This window comes from Patagioenas fasciata, chromosome 13 (assembly GCF_037038585.1).
Source record: "Patagioenas fasciata isolate bPatFas1 chromosome 13, bPatFas1.hap1, whole genome shotgun sequence".
In the NCBI taxonomy this organism is placed as follows: Eukaryota; Metazoa; Chordata; class Aves; order Columbiformes; family Columbidae; genus Patagioenas; species Patagioenas fasciata.
The window spans coordinates 9602963-9620744 of NC_092532.1; the positions used below are offsets into that span (position 1 = coordinate 9602963).

The 17782-nt window shown below is 64.5% G+C and overlaps 3 protein-coding genes across 6 annotated transcripts in view; 1 reads left to right on the forward strand and 2 right to left on the reverse strand.

Moving 5' to 3' along the window:
- The first annotated feature begins 1934 nt into the window (after positions 1-1934).
- Positions 1935-5452, forward strand: SLC22A31 (solute carrier family 22 member 31). Its single transcript, XM_065848205.2, has 9 exons — positions 1935-2391; positions 2930-3033; positions 3109-3263; positions 3371-3539; positions 3864-4009; positions 4114-4222; positions 4292-4506; positions 4616-4727; positions 4825-5452. Exons 1-9 carry the CDS (start codon positions 2038-2040, stop codon positions 5171-5173), a joined length of 1713 nt encoding a protein of 570 aa, XP_065704277.1. The 5' UTR covers positions 1935-2037; the 3' UTR covers positions 5174-5452.
- Positions 5441-11520, reverse strand: CDH15 (cadherin 15). Its single transcript, XM_065848180.2, has 14 exons — positions 11371-11520; positions 9400-9552; positions 9079-9234; positions 8867-9011; positions 8624-8784; positions 8301-8429; positions 8000-8185; positions 7671-7924; positions 7389-7531; positions 7083-7319; positions 6778-7017; positions 6241-6377; positions 6020-6175; positions 5441-5945 (listed from the first exon to the last, which is right to left on the reverse strand). The coding sequence occupies exons 1-14, from the start codon at positions 11419-11421 to the stop codon at positions 5748-5750; spliced, it is 2346 nt and encodes a 781-aa protein (XP_065704252.1). The 5' UTR covers positions 11422-11520; the 3' UTR covers positions 5441-5747.
- Positions 11521-16434: 4914 nt separating this feature from the next.
- The window catches only part of ACSF3 (acyl-CoA synthetase family member 3), a 60305-nt gene continuing 58957 nt past the window's right edge, over positions 16435-17782 (reverse strand). For all 4 annotated transcript variants that reach the window (XM_065848499.2, XM_071814547.1, XM_065848497.2 and 1 more), the window contains one exon: positions 16435-16717. In XM_065848499.2, coding sequence (XP_065704571.1) covers positions 16680-16717 — 38 coding nt within the window. In that variant the 3' untranslated portion in view covers positions 16435-16679. The remainder of the gene's footprint in view (positions 16718-17782) is intronic.

Genomic DNA, 17782 nt, shown 5'->3' on the forward strand with positions numbered 1-17782 from the left:
CTGCCCTGTGCCGGCACCACGGCTCGGGCTTAATGCAGTTGGGAAAGTCGACCCTCAAGAACAAACTTCCAAGAACATGGCTGGAGACAGATTTAAGTGCCTTTTCCGAGACTATGCCTTGCTCACACCTGCTGCTCGGCCTTCTCTGGCTGCCCCCAAACACTCACTGCTGGCGCCTGGTTCTGCTTTCTCTGGTGGGCTCTGCTGGATGCACGTGCTGGGTGAATGTCTCAGTTGCTGCTTTTGGAAGCAGAAACGTTAGAAATGTGGTTGGGCTCCTCATCCTCTGCTCAGCTGGGGGGACAGAGAGGGCACACTGAATTCTCAACCACTTTCCAGCCCCTTTCGCCTCTTTCTGCGGTGCAGGCTGTCGCTCAGCCCAGGCAGCCATGCTCCTGCAGCGGGAGGTCGGGGAGCACCGAGCCCTCCGCGGGGCGCAGGCAGCACAGGCAGGAACGGGCAGCACAGCCCAGTGCTGCCAGTATCGGGGCAACACGCAGGTCCCTGGCAGGACCCACTGCACTGAGACGGCTCCGCACCCGGCCCCCCTGCTCAGCCACCAGCTTTGCAGCTGGTTGAGGAATTTTCCACCGTCCTTGGGCCGGGGAGCTCAAGGGTTTCACTCCAGTGCCTTCCCCTGACCCCTCTCCTGCCTTGGCACCGTGGGCTGGTTGCCCAGGGGTTTCAACAGAGCACAAGAAAGCAGTCACAAGTGACATTTATTTCTTATCTCCAGCCCTGCTCTATCTTTTGTTAAATCACCATAAAATAATCTCTGTAAGCACAGAGATACCTTTAATCAACCATGTAGAGCAAGAAAAGTCCTGTTCTGTCTTCTCAACCCAGTGCTGGGAGGCTCCGGAGCCCCCCGGGGTGAGTTTTCTTCCTGGTGCTGCTGAGTCGGTGGATGCAGGTACCTCCCAGGCCAGGGCAGCATGACGCTCTGTAACGCACCCATGTCACTTTTCCATGCTGAGGTTTGTGGACACAGCTCTGGGTACTGGGGGCCTGTGCTGCCGCAGCCCCCTCGTCCTTTCAACTGTACAATTTCCCAGGGAGGGAGGCAAAAAGCGAACACAGGTGTGGTTTTTCTACCGTTGCACATACTGAGCTGAGTGCCAGAGCAATGCTGCTGTCCCAGAGATAATGTTCGTAAATGGATTTTGGAAAGAAGGAAAAAAAAGGGTGTTTGCAACTCACCTGCTTTGGTGGCTCTTCTCATGAGCTCACTGTGGCACTGGGTGCGAGCAGCTCTCACCAGTTCCCTTTCTGAAGGGGCAGAGCCCACTAGCCCCCTTAGACGTTTAGGGGGACCTGAGTGTGTTTGTGGGTGGTTGGAGCAGGGTCTTGGCATCCCTGGCTGCACCCCTGGGACCCCCAGCACCAACTGGACCTGCCGGTCCCCCAGTGCTTGTCTGGAATCCCAGGGAGAGGGGAACAGAACCAGGCTGGGGGGATGAACAGGGCTGGGAGGTGAGCGGCGGGGGATCTGTGCAAATCGGGCTTTGGGGGTTTAACTGGGCTGGGAGCACAAACCAGGGCTTGGGGAGTGAACGTCTCGGGGTGGGGGGGAAACCGGGCAGGGGGGTGAACCGGGGTGGGGAGTAGTGAACTGGGGAATGGGGTCCGAACCGGTTTGGGGAGGGCGAATGGGGCTGAGGGGCCTGAACCAGGACTGGACGGGGCGAACCAGGCTGAGGGGACTGAACCAGGCTGGGGGGACTGAACCAGGCTGGGGCTGAATGGGACTGAGGGAGTGATCCGGGCTGGGGACGCGAACCAGGGTGAGAAGAGTGAACCGGGGTGTGGGGAGCAGATCGGGCTTGGGGGCTGAACCGCGCCTGGGGAGAAAGAACCAGGCGGGGCGGTGAACCGTGTTGGGAGGTGCGAACCGGCGCTGGGGGGCTGACCCGATGGGGTTAAGGAGGGCAGAACCGGGGAGCGGGGGAGTCCAAGCCGGACGGGGCCGGGGCGGGGCCGCTCCGCCCCCGCCTGCCGGCGCCGAGCCCGAGCGGTCCCCGGTGGCGGCGGCGGGTGATGGCGGCGGCGATGGGGGGGTCGCGTCCGCGGGGCCGGCGGGCGGCGGGGGGGTGGCTGCCGTGCGCGGCGCTGGCGCTGGGCTGGGCTCTGGGGTGGGCGCTGGGCGCCGCGCCCCCCCACCGCTGCCGGCCCGACGCGGCGCTGCTGCCCCCCACGCTGCGGCGGCTGGCGGGGGCCGCGCTGCTCCGCGCCGCCGTCCCGCGGCTCCGCGGCGGCTGGAGCCCGTGTCAGCTCTACCGGTACCGCCCCGCGGGCAGCGGCAGCGCCCGGCCGAACGGCACCGGGCCCTGCACCCGCGGCTGGCACTACACCCTGCCCGCCGCCGGCCTCCGCTCCAATCTCGTCACCCAGGTCTGGGGCGGTCACCGGCTTGGGGGAGAGCCCCTGGGGCCGGCGGGGTCGGTGGTTTTGGAGAGGGCTGGGGGCGACCCCTGGATACAGAAGGGGTTGTGTTTGTGGGGAGAGGCTTTGGGGGTGGATGTCTGGGGAGGGGGAAAAGGAGCCTGGGGGGGGTGCAAGCTGTGGACACCAGCAAGGGTCCCGTGGGAAAGTGCAGGGGGCGGGGAGAGGGACTTTGCATGGGGGAACCAGGGATCCTGGGGAAAGGAGAAAGGTTCTGGGGAGGTAAGGTGGGAGATACCCCTGGAGGGCCTTCGGGGGAGTCTGGGGGGAGCCCTGGGGGAAGGGGTATTGGGGGGATAGGGGACAGAGCTCTGAGGGCTCTCAGAACTGTCCCTCCACACTGAGCCCCACATTTCTGCTTGTGGTATAGGGGCCGGCCAGAGGCCCCCCAGGCAACTTATGGGGTCAGTGACCTTGTCTGTCCCAGCCCTGTGGGGGGGGTTCTGCCAGGACCGCGCTGCTGACGTGTCTCCGCTGTTGCCCACAGTGGGACCTGGTGTGCACATCGCGCTGGAAGGTGCCCCTGGAGCAGACCACGCACCTGCTGGGCTGGACGCTGGGCAGCATCACAGCCGGCCTGGCCTGTGACAGGTAACTGAGGGTCCCTGGGGCAGCCCCCCCAGGCAGGGGGGCACCATCCTCAGCCCTGCTCACTGTCCCCCACAGGTTTGGCCGCCGTTCCGCCTTCGTGGTGTCCCTAGTGCTGGCGGTGCCCTTGGGCCTCAGTGTGACGCTGGCCGTGAACTTCGTCATGGTCCTGGTTGCTCGGCTGCTCTTTGGGGCAGCGCTGGCAGGCGCCTTCCTCTCCCTCTATGTGGCACGTAAGTGTTCGGCAGGGCTTGGCAGTGGTGTGGGGACTGAGGATGCTCCAGGGTGCAGGATGCCCCGCAGCCATGGCACCCACGGTGCCCCCTTGCCCCCCCTGCAGGGCTGGAGCTGTGCGACCCCCCCCACCGGCTGGGGGTGACCATGGTGGCTGGGTTCTTCTGGATCGCTGGGGAGCTGCTGCTGCCAGGGCTGGCGCTGCTGTGCCGGGACTGGCGAGTGCTGCAGGGCGCTGTCACCATGATCCTGGCTCTGCTGGCTGCCTGCTGGTGGTAAGGACCCCCCTGGGCTGGGGGGCTGTGTGGGCAGAGGGGGGCTGCTGAGCTCTGGGACTGGTGCCAAACTGGTACCGTTCCCGGGGAGCACCGGGACAGCACCCCAGTCTGGCACACCTTGCCCGGGGCTGCGCTGGGGATCAAAGGCTGGCCAGGGCTCTCCAGGTGGAGCACGAGGACCCCCCCGCCTCGAGTAAATGTTTGCTCAGGTTTGAAGTTGAGAGTTTCTGGGCAGTGTTGCTCTGAAGCCGGGAAGGGGAGATCAGTGCTGGAGGGGGGCCAGGCCCCTGGGGAGCCCCATGACCCCAATGCTTTACCTAGGTGCCCGGCGCTGCTGCTGGAGTCCCCACGCTGGCTGCTGGCCACCAGACAGCTGGAGAGGGCCAGGAAGACCCTGCAGGCGCTGGCCGAAAGCAGCGGCCCCGATTCCAGCAACGGCTCCTGCCACCAGGAAAGCTTCCTCGCGGGTGCGTGGTGGGGGCCATGCAGCTGCCAGACCCCTCCCCAAACCAGTGGTGCCAGGGGCAGTGGGACAGTGCTGGCTCTAACGCGAGTCCCGCTGTCATGGCAGAGCTGGAGTCCCTGTCTGAGGGGTCTCCACAATCCCGGTACCACGCCGTCTGCGAGATCTTTGGCACCAGGGTCATCTGGAAGAACAGCGTCATCCTTGGCTTCACGGCGTGAGCAGGTGGAGGGGGTGGTTGTGGGGGGGTCCTGTTCACAGCCACCTGACCTTGCTCTTCCCACAGGTTCATTGGCTCTGGCATCCGCCACTGCTTTACCCGCAACCTGAACCCCCACCTGCCCCATTTCTTCTCCTCCTACTTCGTGCTGGTAGGCACTGAGGCGGCCGCTTGCCTCTTCATCTGCCTGACGGCCGAGCGCTTTGGGCGCCGTGCCGTCCTCCTGCTCTGCACCATCCTCACCGGCATCTCCTCCCTCCTGCTGCTGGCCCTCACCCAGTGTAAGGACAGAGGAATGGACAGGGGACCCCAACCCCCTTCGATGGGAACAGGATGCTTTAGGGGGTGGATGTGCAGGCTTTGAGCTCTGATGGTGTTTCCTCCCCCCAGACCTGCTGGACCTCATTGTCCTGACCCTGTCCGTGGTGGGTGTCACTGCCTCTCACGCCGTCACCATGCTCAGCATCTTCTTTGCTAGTGAGGTCCTCCCCACCGTGGTCAGGTAAGGGGGGAGCTGCCACCCTCCCCATGCCACACTGGGGTGGGGGGCACCCAGGCGTAGTCCCCTGGGTCCCCTCTGAGCATGTTTTCTCCCACAGGGGTGCTGGGCTGGGCCTCATCATGGGGGCCAGTTTCGTGGGCAAGGCGGCTGCCCCCATCACCGCCATCCCCAACAGCCGGGGCTTCTTCCTGCACCATGTGGTGTTCGCCTCCTTTGCCATCCTGGCCGTCCTCAGCATCATGCTGCTGCCCGAGAGCCAGGGCCGCAGCCTGCCCCAGTCCCTGCAGGACGGCGAGAGCCAGCGCCGGCCCCCCCTCTTCCGCCGACCCCCCCGGGAGGACCACCTGCCCCTGCTCGCCCCCCACGGCATCCCCCACGACTACTCCCGCATCGCCGCCTCCACCAAGAGGATGCTGAGCCCCCCAGCCGCCCCCTGTGAGACGTAGCTGTGTCCCCCCAGGGTCTTCCTGTTGCTTGGGGGGCTGAGCATGGTGCTGGGACCCCTCCCATGGAGAACAGGGACCCACACCTGTGGTGCTCATGGGGACAGGGGAGTGCACCTGTGACACGTGCAATGGCTGGGAATCAGCGTACCCACCCCACACTGGGGCTGGATCCTGCCCCAGGAGGAGCTGTGCTGGGAGTCCTGGGGCAGGGGTGATGGCCCCCCGGGGTGGTTGCAGCAGGTGCCTGTGGCTGCCAATAAAAGTGCCTTGTTTCTACAAGTGCCTGGTGTGGTGGGGGCCCCGCATGGCACCCTCGCCACCAGCTCCCTTTTCTGGGGTGTTTATTATGGGGGGAAACAGGGGACCCCTCACCCCCCTGGTTCTGCAGGGTCTTTCTCTGGGGTGTCCCCTCTGGGGGTGCTCTGCCTTCCTGTGGTTTGCTGGGCAGGTGTGTGCAGGTGTGCGAACCCGCACGCTGAGGCCTCGCTCGGTGCACCCATGTGCAAAGCCCCTGCACCTGGGCATCTCGTGCACACGTGTGTGTAAACCCCCTCTCGCTGCCCCGCCATCCCCGCTACTGCCCGTACAGGTCTGCCAGGCGGCGGAAGCGTGGCCCCCACTCGCTCAGGTAGTCGTAGTCCTGGTCCTCATCTGTCAGGCTGGAGACGATGGAGCTGAGGGGGCTGGCGATGGAGCCCGAGCCCTCGTAGTCGTAGATGAGGGCGGTGTCGTAAGGGGGAACGCTGGGGTCACTGTCGGCCGCCTCCAGCCCCTGCGGGGACAAGGTGACACCGTCAGCCCCGCTGGGGGGCTGAGTGCAAGGGGGGGACCGGGTCCTGTCCTCACCTCGTTGATGAAGTCCTCGATGTCTGAGGGGCTGCTGGGCAACTTGCGGGGCCCCGGGGGGGTGGCCGAGCTGAGCGGGGCGTCCCGGCGCACCGGGGGCTTGACCCGCGGTGAGAAGAGCTCGGGGTGCCGGAGCTGGTTGATGTCGTAGGCGTCCTGCAGGATGCGAGGGGTTAGGGACAGCCCCCCCACCTTGGACCCCTCCCCCGGGTCCCGCTCACCTGGTCCTCCTCGCCCCCGCCCTGCTCGTCGTAGTTGAGGATGTTGTCGCGCATGTCGTCCCGCGAACGCTGCAGCAGCCCCTTGCGCAGGGCCCGGCGGCGGCCACGCACCCCCGCAGCCCCCAGCCCCGCCAGCGCTGCGGGCACAGCGAGGGTGGGCACGGCGGGCACAGGGGGACGGAGAGGGGGGACACGGGGTGGTGGGGAGTGCTGATTGGGTTGGAATGAGGTCGGTGGGGATGCAGGGAGGGATTTGGTGTGGGGGTGCTGGGCGTGGGGGTGATGGGGTGGGATGGGAGGTGAGGAAGATGGTCTGGGCGGGTCTTGGTAGGGGTGAGAAGGAGTTGCTGGGGTGGGGTGTTGGGGTCATGGGTAGGGACCGGAGGGGGTGTCCTGAACCAGGATGGGTGATGTGTGGGGGACGAGGTGACAGCATGTGCTGGGGGCGGGGTTGGCAGGGGTGGCCAGGACCGGCACAGGGCTTGGGTGCCGGGGGGGCAGGATGGAGGGCTGGGGGAGGATGGTCAGGGGTCTCACCGAGGAGGAGGATGCTGCTGCCGAGGATGATCATCAGCGCACCGAGGGTGACACCGGCCCCAGCAGTGGCAGCAGCCAGGACACCGTCCTGACAGATGCCGTCCCGGCCGCAGTGGCACACAGAGAGGTTCAGCAGCTGCTGCTGCTCCCGCGGGGGGGACCCCGAGTCCCGCAGCAGCAGCGGGAGCGAGTAGAGCCCCTGGGGCAGCTCCGCCAGCACGGCCAGCACTGCATGGGTCACTGTGGGGGAACAGGGGTGAGCGGGGTCACCCCCATGCAGCAGCGCCCCCTCTGCCAGCCCTCACCATTGAAGCGGGTGATGCTCCAGTTGCGGGCGAGCTGGGGGTGCTGGGGGCTGAGCTGGAAGTGGAAGGGGGCACCGTGGGGGGGTCGGTCGTCGTCTGTGGCCCCCAGCAGCAAGTTCCCCCCGCGGCCTGGCCGTCCGCAGAGCACCCCAGCCAGTGGCTGCAGCAGCGGCGCGTGGTCGTTGACCTCCAGGATCTCGATGGAGAGCGTGCCGGTGGCAGAGAGCGGGGGTTCAGCTGGGGGCACAGAAAGGGGTTCAGCAGGGCACAGAGGCGGGGTCGGACGTGTTGAGAGGGGCTGCTCACCATCATCACGGGCGAGGACCAGGGCGATGTACCAGCCACCCTGCAGGTAGGCGGAGGGGTGCAGCAGCTCCCGCTTGGTGCGGATGGTGCCAGCATGGGGGTCCAGCTGCAGCCAGTCCGCTGGATCATACAGCAGCGCATAGCTGTGGGTGCAGGGGGGTGCACGCTGTCATCCACCCCCAAAACACCCGCCATGGGCTGCGTACACAAGAGCCTGAACGCAGTGGGCACTGGGAAGCAATGTGATGGGAGCGGGTGAAAAAACCTGTGTCTGGGACTCACGTGAGGGTCTGGAGCTGGCGGATGTCGGGGTCGCTGGCAGTGTAGGTGGTGACAGGAGTGCCTGGGGGCGCCCCCTCCAGCACACTAACCCGCCGTGGGTTCTCGCGGAAGATGGGCGCCTCATTCACATCCCGCACCCGCACCCGTACGGTGGCCAGTGCCCGGGGGCTGGCGGGGGCTGTGGGCTCCAGTGGCCGCTCGTTCTGCACTGACACCGTCAGCTCGAAGCGGTCCCGCACCTCGTGGTCCAGTGGCTGCCAAGAGGGGCCACGGGTCAGCCAAACCATGGGACCCCTCCCTACAGAGCCCCCCAGCTGTCCCGGGCCCACCTTGGCCACAGAGAGCACACCGTCGTTGGTGTGGGGGTCAGTGTGGATGATGAAGGCGCCCTCAGGGTCGCCCTCCAAGATGGTGAATTTGGCCAGCCAGTTGGGTGATCCGGCCAGGTCCTTGTCGTGCACGAAGACCTTGCCCACGTCCAAGCCAGTCGCCTGCTCCTCCACCTCCATGGAGAACTGGGGGGGAGAGGTGTAGGGCTGGTATCTGCCCCCTGGGATGCTGCTGCCCTGGAGGGTATCAGGTCCCACCCGCTGACCCCCACGTGTCCCCACACCCTGCCCCAGCTGCTACCTCCTCCTTGGTGAACTCGGGGGGGTTGTCGTTGATGTCCTCCAGGTAGATGACGGCTGTGGCGGTGGTGGTGAGCCCATCCCCAGACATGTCAGCTGCCTGCACCGTCAGGTTGTACACCCCCACGGTCTACAGGGAAGGATGGGGGGCTGGTGCTGAGCCCCTCCAGCTCCCCTGGGAGCCCAGAGGTCCCTCAGCTGATGGTCACCCCCCGTGTCCCCACACCTGTGGCTGCTCATGGCTGGAGCTGTGGTTTCACCAGCTGGGGGGTCTATAGTCCCAGTGCTGCCCTGGTGCTGCCCATGCCCCCCCGTGCCCGCTACCTCTCGGTCAAGGCCGGGCCGTGCGGTGCAGATCTCGCCGGTCGTGGCATTGATGCTGAACATGCCGGCAGTGCCCTGCTCCAGGATGGAGTACCGCAGTGCCGCGTTGTCTGTGTCAGGGTCATCAGCATCAGTGGCATCTGCTGTCATCACACAAGTCCCTGCGGCCACAGGAGCATCCCGGTGGGTGTCAGCATGGGGGCTGGCTTGTCCCCACAGCCACAGCCCCCCGGCTGGACCCACCTGGCTCAGCCCCCTCCACCACGTGCCCTGTGAAGACATCCTGCCGGAAGAGCGGCCGGTTGTCGTTCTGGTCCACCACGATGATCTCCAGGTCGGTGGGGTCCTCCAGTGTCATGCCGCCCAGGTCCAGCGCGAAGGCTTTCAGCTGTGGGTGCAAAGTGGGTGGGTCGGGGCCCAGCGGGAGGGTGGAGGCAGCCAGGCAGCATCCTTACCCGAAAACGATCGTTCTCCTCCCGGTCCAGCATGGCGTTGAGGAAGACCTTCCCGCTGAACTTGTCGATGGAGAAGATGCCCAGAGGCTCCTCATCCACCCCCGGCCCCTTGATGCTGTAGATCACCCCCCCAGGCTGCTGCTTGTCCGACTTAATCTGTCCCGGGAAAAGCAGGGCTGGTGGTCCCGAAGCTGGGGGTCTGTCCCCCACCTGGGGTCCCACTCTGCACCGAGTGAGTCTTCCCCCATGCCATGCCCTCATGCAACTCCCCTGACCAGGGTGCCCGCACCCCACTAGCTGGTGAGGGGGGTCCCTGCCTACCTGTACCAGGAGGTGGGGGATGCGCTTGTGGTTCTCCGAGATGCTGATGGGGGGGATCACCCAGGCCCTCTTCACCCGCCTCAGGCCCTCGTGCTGCCACCAGGCCCGGGGGCTGCCCAGGGCTGTGGCACCTGGCTGGGCTGGGCTGGCACCCTGTCAGGGGGACATGGTGCTGCTGGTGACTCCGAAACCACTAGAGTGCCGTGCAGTGCTGGGGCAGGCGGCAGGACCCCGGTGCACAGTGCAAGGGTTACAGTGCTGGGGTGCATGGTGCCATGGTGCATGGAGTCATGGTGCACGGTGCTGGGATACACAGTACTGCGGTGCACGGTCTGGGGTGCACGATGCTGGCACACCCTGGTGGGGTTGGGTCTGGGGGAGCGGAGAGGCTACCCAGCTCCCCCATGGGGGTCCGTGTCAGTCCCCTGACATCCTGATGTGACCGTGACAGGTGTCCTGCCAGGCTGGCTGGGAAGGGGTGTCCCACAAATGACCCCGGTCGTTCCCCAGGCACAACCCCATAACATGGCTGGACTGTGTCCTGTGGGACCCCTATGGTGGGAGTGAAGGGGTTACCCCAGGAGGGCAGGGTCTGGTGTGGCCCCAGCCCATGTCACCCTCACCACACCAATGTCGATGTCACAGCAAGGGTGGGAGGGTCAGAGATCAGTTTAGGCTGCATGGGTGACCTGGCTGGGGCACAGAGCTGGGGTGCTGGGTGGGAATAGGAAGATGGGGAGGGGCTGGGATGGAGCTGGACACTGTGAAGGGGGGGATTAGGAGCAGGGACTTGGGAGGCAGGGCTTGGGGGCACTGCAAGAGGGGCCAGGGAGCTATGTGCGTTAGGATGGGTTTAGGGGCTGTGAGGGACTGGGCTGGGGGGTCAGGTGTTTGGGTGTGTGGCATGGGGGTCCAGAGCTGTGGGGAGCAGGCTTGGGGCTGGGAGCTGGGGATAGGGAGTGGGGCAGGGAGCTGTGCATGCAGCTCAAGACCCCTCAGCTCCATGGCCATGGCACATTGGTCAGGGCTCTGTCCCCAGGGAAGGACATTTGGGCACTGCCAGGCTCTGCACCCACATCTGCACCACCCCCACATCTGCACCCATCCAGCTGCACCATTGGGTGCCAGGGAGCCTCGGGTCCCTGCATGAGGACCCTGCCCAGGGTTGGGGAGTGGAGCAGCGGGGATGGCTGTGCTGGGGGTCCCTGGGGATGGTGAGGGGCTGTGCGGGGACTGGGGGGGGGCTGCATGCCGGTCCCATGGGATGGACAGGACAAGGATCTTGTTTTCAGGCTGTGATGAGAGCTTTCCTGTGGCTTCCAGCTGTCCCTCTGCCCTCCCCAGGCAAGACCCCCCCCTTTGCAAGGGGCTGCTGAAGCTCTGGGTGGATGGGCAGGGTGGTGGGGGAAAGGGGCATTCTGCTGCTGGGGGAGTCTGCCCCACAGATCTGCTTTCCTTCCCCTGCCCTGAGCACCCGGCTATGGAGCCCAGGCCAGAACCTCAACAGCCCCATATGACTCAGGCCTGAAACCACAGTGAGGGGCTCTGGGGGGACATGCATGGACAGGGGGGTGCAGGGGGGTCTGGGAGCACAGCTGGGGTGGGAAAGGGGTGAGCAGGGTGTTTCTGAGCAACTAACCCGCCCCCCATATTCCAACTCCCGGTTCACAAATGCAGGCCGTGTGCTGGAGGTGCAGGCTGCCCCCCGCTGATGCCATCTGTGGGGTGGGAAATGGCCCAAGAGGGGCACTGAGCCCCCGTCACCTCCATCCTCATCCCCAACACCCCCAGGGACATGTCTCTGTGGGGTCTGGGGTCCGGCTGCCCACCAGTACTGTGTCCAGGTTTCCCAACCCGGCCGGCCTTGCCGGGGCACAGAGCTGGGGGGGGTTCCCATCCCCATCCTCATCCCATCCCCATCCTCATCCCATCCCCATCCTCATCCCATCCCCATCTCCCCGCACCCCTTACCCGAGCACAGAGGGGGGCGAGCAGGCAGGCAAGGAGGAGCGGGGGACCCATGGCAGAGCAGGGCGCAGTCCGGCCGCCAGCCCTGAGCCGCTTGTCGGCCCCGAGCTAAAATAACGGCCGGGCTGGCTGAGTGACAGCACATGTGCTGCCGAGCGGGCCGCCCCCCCCCCCGGCCCGGCAGCTGTCCCTGCCGCCCCCCCGGCCCGGAGCCTGCAGCCCCTGCCCGGCGGGGCCCGGCGGGGCGGGCGGCGGGGGAGCCGGGGGATGTTGAGGGGCCCGGGGGATGCGGGGGGGTCCGGGGGATGCGGAGGGACGCGGGGAGGTTCCCGCTGCCCGGCGCTGGGTCGGGGCTGCGCGGCCCCCGGGGCAGGTCGGGCGGGAACGCGGCAGCTGTCGCGGGGCGCGCCCCGGGGATGCCGCGACGGGGCGGGCGAGAGACCCGGGCCCGCTGCCCCCGCCACCACTGAGCCGGGACCGGGACCAGCACCGGGACCGAGACTGACACCGGGAGCGGGAGTAGGACAGGGACAGGAACCGGGACAGGGACAGGGACCGGGACAGGGACAGGCACCGAGACAGGTGCTGCCCGCCCCACTCCGCCGCGTCTCCCGTCGAGGCGAGCCCGCCTCTGGCTCCCCGACCGCTCCCGGGACCGGGGCCAGGACTGGTGCCGGGACCGGTGCCGTCTGCGCTGTCGGTGGGACCGAAGCCGGTGGGGACTCGGGAGAGGGACAGCAGCGTCCCGCGGTGTCCCGGTCGCGGCGGGTTCCCACGGGGTGGAGCGGCCGTGGGCTGCTCCCGGAGCGCCTGCAAAACCCCCCGCCCCGCTGCCCCCCGACCCCCGGTGCCGGTTCCGGCGGCTCCGCGAGGCCGCGGCACCAGGTGGCAGCATCGTCCCGGCCACCGGCCCCGACACAGGCGGTCCCCGGGGTGCCGCAGCGGGGAGCGTCCTCCGCCCGCCGGACCCGGCACCGGCGTCACGGCTGCAGCAGGGCTGGAGAGCCGCCCTCCCGGGAAGGGCGGAGGGGCCTGGCGAGGATCCTCGCCCTCTCGGGGAACCAAGCCCCGGGCCTGGGAAGAGGTGGGGTGGTGGATTGGTGACACTGGTGGCACCGCCATGTCCCTGCTTGGCTGTAGCGGGAGTCCTGCCCGGTCAGCACTGCTCCCCTTCTTGGGATTAGGTGCCCTTGGTGCCCTCCTGATGTGGGACATCATTTGGAGTGTGGTGACAGCATGGGGCACTGACACAGGTAGGGCACCAGGAGCGGGAAAATGATGCAGGATGCAGGACGTGGGACACAGGATGTCCTCTGTTCATCCCCAGAAGCTGAGCGGTGGTGGCAGGGCTGTTGGTGTCCCCAGGGGCAGCAGGAGGGGACACAGAGCTGTGTCATGAGTGGGCGAGCATGGCTGGGCCCTGGCACAGGCAGCAGCGCTCACTTGCCTGTCTGTCTGTCCAATCCCATCCGTTCACCCCGCTTGCCCTGTCACCCTGCATCAGTGTCACTGTGAGGAGCTGCCCCTGTGGCACTGGCTGGGGGTCCTGGCAGCTGCCCCTGACCCTAACACGCCGTGGCAGCAGGGCGGCCGAGCAGATGTTCCCTGCCACCGGCACTGCAGCACGGGGGCGGCAGACGTGACGGGCTCTGACAAGGCGCCAGTCCCAGGTCGTGGTGTCGGTGCTGCCAGCCATGGGAGCTGCCTGGTGCCTGTGGCGTGGCCCTGGCTGTGGCACAGTGGCAGGACCCCCCATCCCAACCTCATCCCCACACCACAACCCCCTACCCTTCTCTCCCTGCAAACTGGGGCTCCCACTGGGGTGCAGGGATTCTGGGTCCCACAAAGGCTGGGTACAAACAGTGCTAGCCCAGGCCTACAAACCCCCCTTGCCATGACAGGTCAGAGAAGGGGTGACCCTATGCCAGGTCCTCCCCTCCCAGTTGCCACCCTCTGATCTGCCCAGACCAGTACAAGAGCTGTGAATGTTGAGACCAGTTGTGCCCGCACTGTGGGTGATGGGACCAGTCATGTTCCTAATGTGGGTACAGCAGGACAAGTTGTGCAGGGGCTGGGGAGTCTGGGCAGTGCCCCATCCCCACCGTGCCCAGTGGTGGGGAGAGCGAACAGCCGGGAGCACAGAGCCGAGCAGTGAGGTGCCAAGTGCCGGCACAGCAGCCATAAAGCCACTGGAGCTTCGGTTTTTATATGGCAATAAAAGATAATGTCAGCTATAAAGCGCGAGAGCAGCTCCCAGTGTTTCGAGCTACCCATCGAGCCTGGGGCAGCTGGGGGGGAAATAGGGGAGTGGGCTGAGGGTAAGCAGGTCCCCGAGTGCCCCAGGGTGGGCTGCGGGCATGGGAACACTGCGGCGGGGAAGGGGACACTGCGGGATGGCTGGCAGCAGCAGTGGTGCTGGTGTTATGGCCAATGCATTAAAGATGCTACTTTGGGTTGTTGTTGTTGTTGTTTTAATGGTTTTATTGTGGGATGGCAGGCCGGGCCTGGCAGGGCTTAATGAAGGAGATTGATGGCTTAATAGCCTGGAGCCATTACAGGGTAATTGAATGGTTGTGTACATATGATCAGGCCATCGATGGGGACATGGCTTGCAAGCGAAGTGCCTGGAGCTGCGGGGGGGACACGTGCAATCCCCATGCACCACACAGGGATGCAGCACAGGATGGCAAAGCTTTGGCCTTGGGGACCCCACCATGTGTCCCCGATGTCTGGGCTGTGTCGGTGTCGTGGGGCCACATCCAGTGATGACAGGATGGAGCAGATCTCCAGGTTCATCCAGTGGCACTGGGTCACCAAAACTGGCCAGCCCAGCTTCCAGGCTGGGCTCTGGGCACCATAACCAGGTGCATTAATGAGGCTTTTAATTAACAGGTCCCATCTACAGGGATGAACAGCAGTGAGGGAGCAGAGATGGGAGCCATGGGGGCCAGCATGGGTAGCAACCCCAAAGCGGGGGCTGCAGCCATGGCCACCGGCACCCCAAGGCTGCACCACCGACCACCCTCCCTGCGAAAGCCACCACCAAGGAGAAAACACCACAGAGCCACAGCCGGGTCCCCATACCAAGGTGTGAGTCAAACTACTCATTTGAGTGTGTGACAGCCAGGTGTTTTACAGTATTTGCTACCTGTGATCATCCATCAAAGCAATCGATAGCGTTCCTGCAGAGTTTTATTAATGATCTTGTCACCGGGCTGGTGCTGGGTGCCTGGGGTTGTCGAGAATGATAGATCATTAAGAGCTTTTGCTGCTATTTATTCTCCAGTGACCTTGTCTCTCTCCATTGTTGCTTGCTTAAGAGTTATGAATGTGAGACATGATAATTTGATATTGATCTATTTGGTAAGTTAAAAAATTTACTGCATCGTTGATGTTTTAACAAAGGAGCTGCTCGGTCCCTCCTGCAGACCGGTGAGAGCCGCTGGTGCTGTGGTGCGGGGACAAGCCAGGCGCTGTGCTGGTGCAGCCACTGTGCCCACCAGGCATGGGACAGTGAGGGGTGGCTGCAGGAGCTCTGGGTGTCCCAGGTGTCCCTGGGGAGCCCCGTCCCAACGCCTTCTGAGCCTCAAGTACCAAAATCCAGGTGCTGGCACTGCCCTGGGAGATGCTGCTGTGGGCAGGGTGCAGGGATGGACAGAGTGGGCGCATGGCTGGGGATGGGATGGGGGGGCTGCAGTGGAGGAAGCATGTCCCCATCTCTGTCCCCATCCCTGTCCCCATCCCCAACCCATCCCTGCTTCCTCTGCCCAGTGCCTCGTGTCTGCTAGGTATCCCCTCCATCTCACAAATTGTCCTCCCAGATGCCTGGGGCTCTGCTGACCACAACAAAGGTATTTGATGTAATTGCTTGTGCTCCCAATTCCTCTTGCCCACTCTGGTGCTTCCAGGGTCCCATCAGCTGGCGGGGAAATCTGGGGCTCCCCGTCACCCCCTCAGCACCATCCCCACACACCACAGGCCCGTTGCCACCACCCAGCCCCTCCTGATACCTGGGGGGTGGACCCCCAGGACACGGCCACCGTCCCCTCCCGGCGTTATCGATCCCCATTGCTCGCTGCCGCGCGACCGGCAGCTCACACTTGAAGTCAAACAGGGACAAAAATCTGTTTATAAAGGTGGTGTTTATCGACACTGCCTGTCCTCCAGGAAATCAATGACCTTCAGACGCGGGTGCCGGTGTCAGCGCACACACACAGGAGCACATGGGGACCGTAACTCACACTGCATCTGCTCCCCAGTGCCTCTGACACCCTGCTTGGCCCCCCTCACCCAACCGTGTGCCCCCCATGACTTGCACCCCTCGCCATGCCGTGGCCATGTCCCTTCCTCCCCTAGTCTGTCTCCCTCCATGGTGGGGAGGGTCACAGTGGTCCCCAGCACCAGGGGGGTCTGTCCCCGGGGTGCCAGCACTTGTCCCCTGCCATCGCTTTGTGCAGGGACACAGCTGGCACAGGAGCACCTGGGTGGGGAGAGGCACAGGGTGAGTAAGCACAGCTGCTATTTATTTGTGATTTGGTATTTATTCTTCACACTGTTGGGAAATGGGAGGTGGGGTTTGGTAGGGCAAGGGGGGTGGGTGGTAGCAGTTGATGGAGTATCACATGGAGAGTAGGGGCCCAGGGGTCGGGGGGACACACTCGCCCTCTGGGGCTTTCCGTCTCTGTAAATCTGACTATGGAGAGAGTTGCTGAGTCCGTGGGAAAGGGCAAAGAGGAGGGAAAAATTACCAGGCCCCACGGCAGCTGGCTGCAAACAGGAGTTTCATCTGGTGAGTAATTTAATCTGGTGATGAGCTGTACATGGCCTGAGGCAGAGCTATAAGGATGCAGAGGTGCTTGTGGTGTCAGCTTTTCACCTGCCTCCCGGCACCTACATGGGGGCTACACAGAGCAACTTTGGCCAGCATGTGCTGCTGCTGCCAGCACTGGCACAGGTGGCGTCCTGTCCCACAGCATTGGTTCCCTTCTGCCCTGAGCCTCCTGCAAACGGCTCCTGTGCAAGGTGGCTCTACAGCTTGGGCTCAGTTCAGCCAAGGAGGAGACCACACAGGACAAACCTTGCTTTTATTGCACTTTTTTCATGGACCAGACTGCAATGAGCCCAGAGCTACTGCTGCTGATCGCTGTTGGGGACACGTCAGTGCCGCTGCAGAGTAAGGACGGGTGCGATGGAGGAACCCCCGGCCTCCCCATCCTGGCCTGGGGCCACGTGCTAGGCTGGGTAAAAGCGCTGCAGAAGCTCCTTCTTGTTGACTTTTCCCATCTGATTGCGCGGGATCTCCTCCACCACGATCAGCTCGGTGGGGATGGTGTATGGCGCCATGGTGTCCCTGCAATACAGAAGCACAGTCTGTTACGGCTGACAGAGCAGCGCTTGAGGAACAATTTTTTTACACTGAGGGTGGTGAGAGCCTGGCCCAGGTTCCCAGAGAGGTGGTGGATGAGCCATCCCTGGAGACATCCCAGGCCAGGCCGGACGGGGCTCTGAGCAACCTGAGCTGGTGAAGATGTCCCTGTCATGGCAGGGGTGGCACTGGGAGAGCTGGGAACGTCCCTTCAACACAAACCATCTGTGATTCCAGCCCCTCCATCCTCAGAGCCTGATCCAAGACAGACCCACTGGGGATTTGCTCCAGGACCCTCTGTTGCAGTGCCCAGCCAAATTGCCCTTGCTCTCCAGGCAGTGGGACCATGGGACAGCAGCTTGGGTGGAACTCTGACCATGCCCTGGTTCCATCCAGGTTCAGTGCTGACCCAGGAGCGCAGCAGGGCTGAGCTGTCGCAGCGTTCGCTGGTCACACATCGCTGTGCTGCAGACCGGGGGAGTGGAGAGCAGTCCCTCTGCAGGATGAGCTGTCCTGGGGGCACCCACAGCACCAGCAGCCTCTAGGAGCCCATTGATGATCCTATGAGCTCATCTCTGCCACCATTTTGCTCCTGCCTGTGCTGCCTGGCCAGACCCTGGACCCAGCTCATCGCTCACTGTGTTTGGGGCTGCCCAGGGACCCCAGTACCCGGCCCTGCTACCACATTCAGCCCCATCGCTGGGGATGCCACCTGTGTGGGGTCCCTAGGCTGCCAGCCCTGTCATGCAGCAACCCATGAGCACAATGCACCCCACCAGCACCCCAAAACACCCACCCTGCTGCAGATTTGTCAGTTCTCCTCATTAGCAATGGGGAGGGAAAACAGCTCAGCAGCGTGACGGCTGCCGGACCCCCTTGTGTTCCTGGTGCTGGTCCCCAAGGAAGATACTGCAGGTGGGTCCCCTCCCTGTGTTCTGCCATGTGCTCCAGCCGCGGGGGGTCTCTCCTCTGTGGGAGGGAGCCTGAGCACTGAGTGTTGCCCCAGTGCGCCTTGCTGAGCGCGGAGGGGGGGCTTTCCTGCCTTCTGTT

Excerpts from the sequence above, each read along its gene's own strand:
- SLC22A31 (XM_065848205.2), top strand. The coding sequence starts at position 2,038 with ATGGCGGCGGCGATGGGGGGGTCGCGTCCGCGGGGCCGGCGGGCGGCG. Across the intron at positions 2,392-2,929 it reads GCTCCAATCTCGTCACCCAG|TGGGACCTGGTGTGCACATC; the intron begins GTCTGGGGCGGT and ends TGTTGCCCACAG. Across the intron at positions 4,010-4,113 it reads CCAGGAAAGCTTCCTCGCGG|AGCTGGAGTCCCTGTCTGAG; the intron begins GTGCGTGGTGGG and ends CTGTCATGGCAG.
- CDH15 (XM_065848180.2), bottom strand. The coding sequence starts at position 11,421 with ATGGGTCCCCCGCTCCTCCTTGCCTGCCTGCTCGCCCCCCTCTGTGCT. Across the intron at positions 9,553-11,370 it reads TCGCCCCCCTCTGTGCTCGG|GGTGCCAGCCCAGCCCAGCC; the intron begins GTAAGGGGTGCG and ends TCCCCCTGACAG. Across the intron at positions 6,378-6,777 it reads CAGCAGCATCCTCCTCCTCG|CGCTGGCGGGGCTGGGGGCT; the intron begins GTGAGACCCCTG and ends CTGTGCCCGCAG.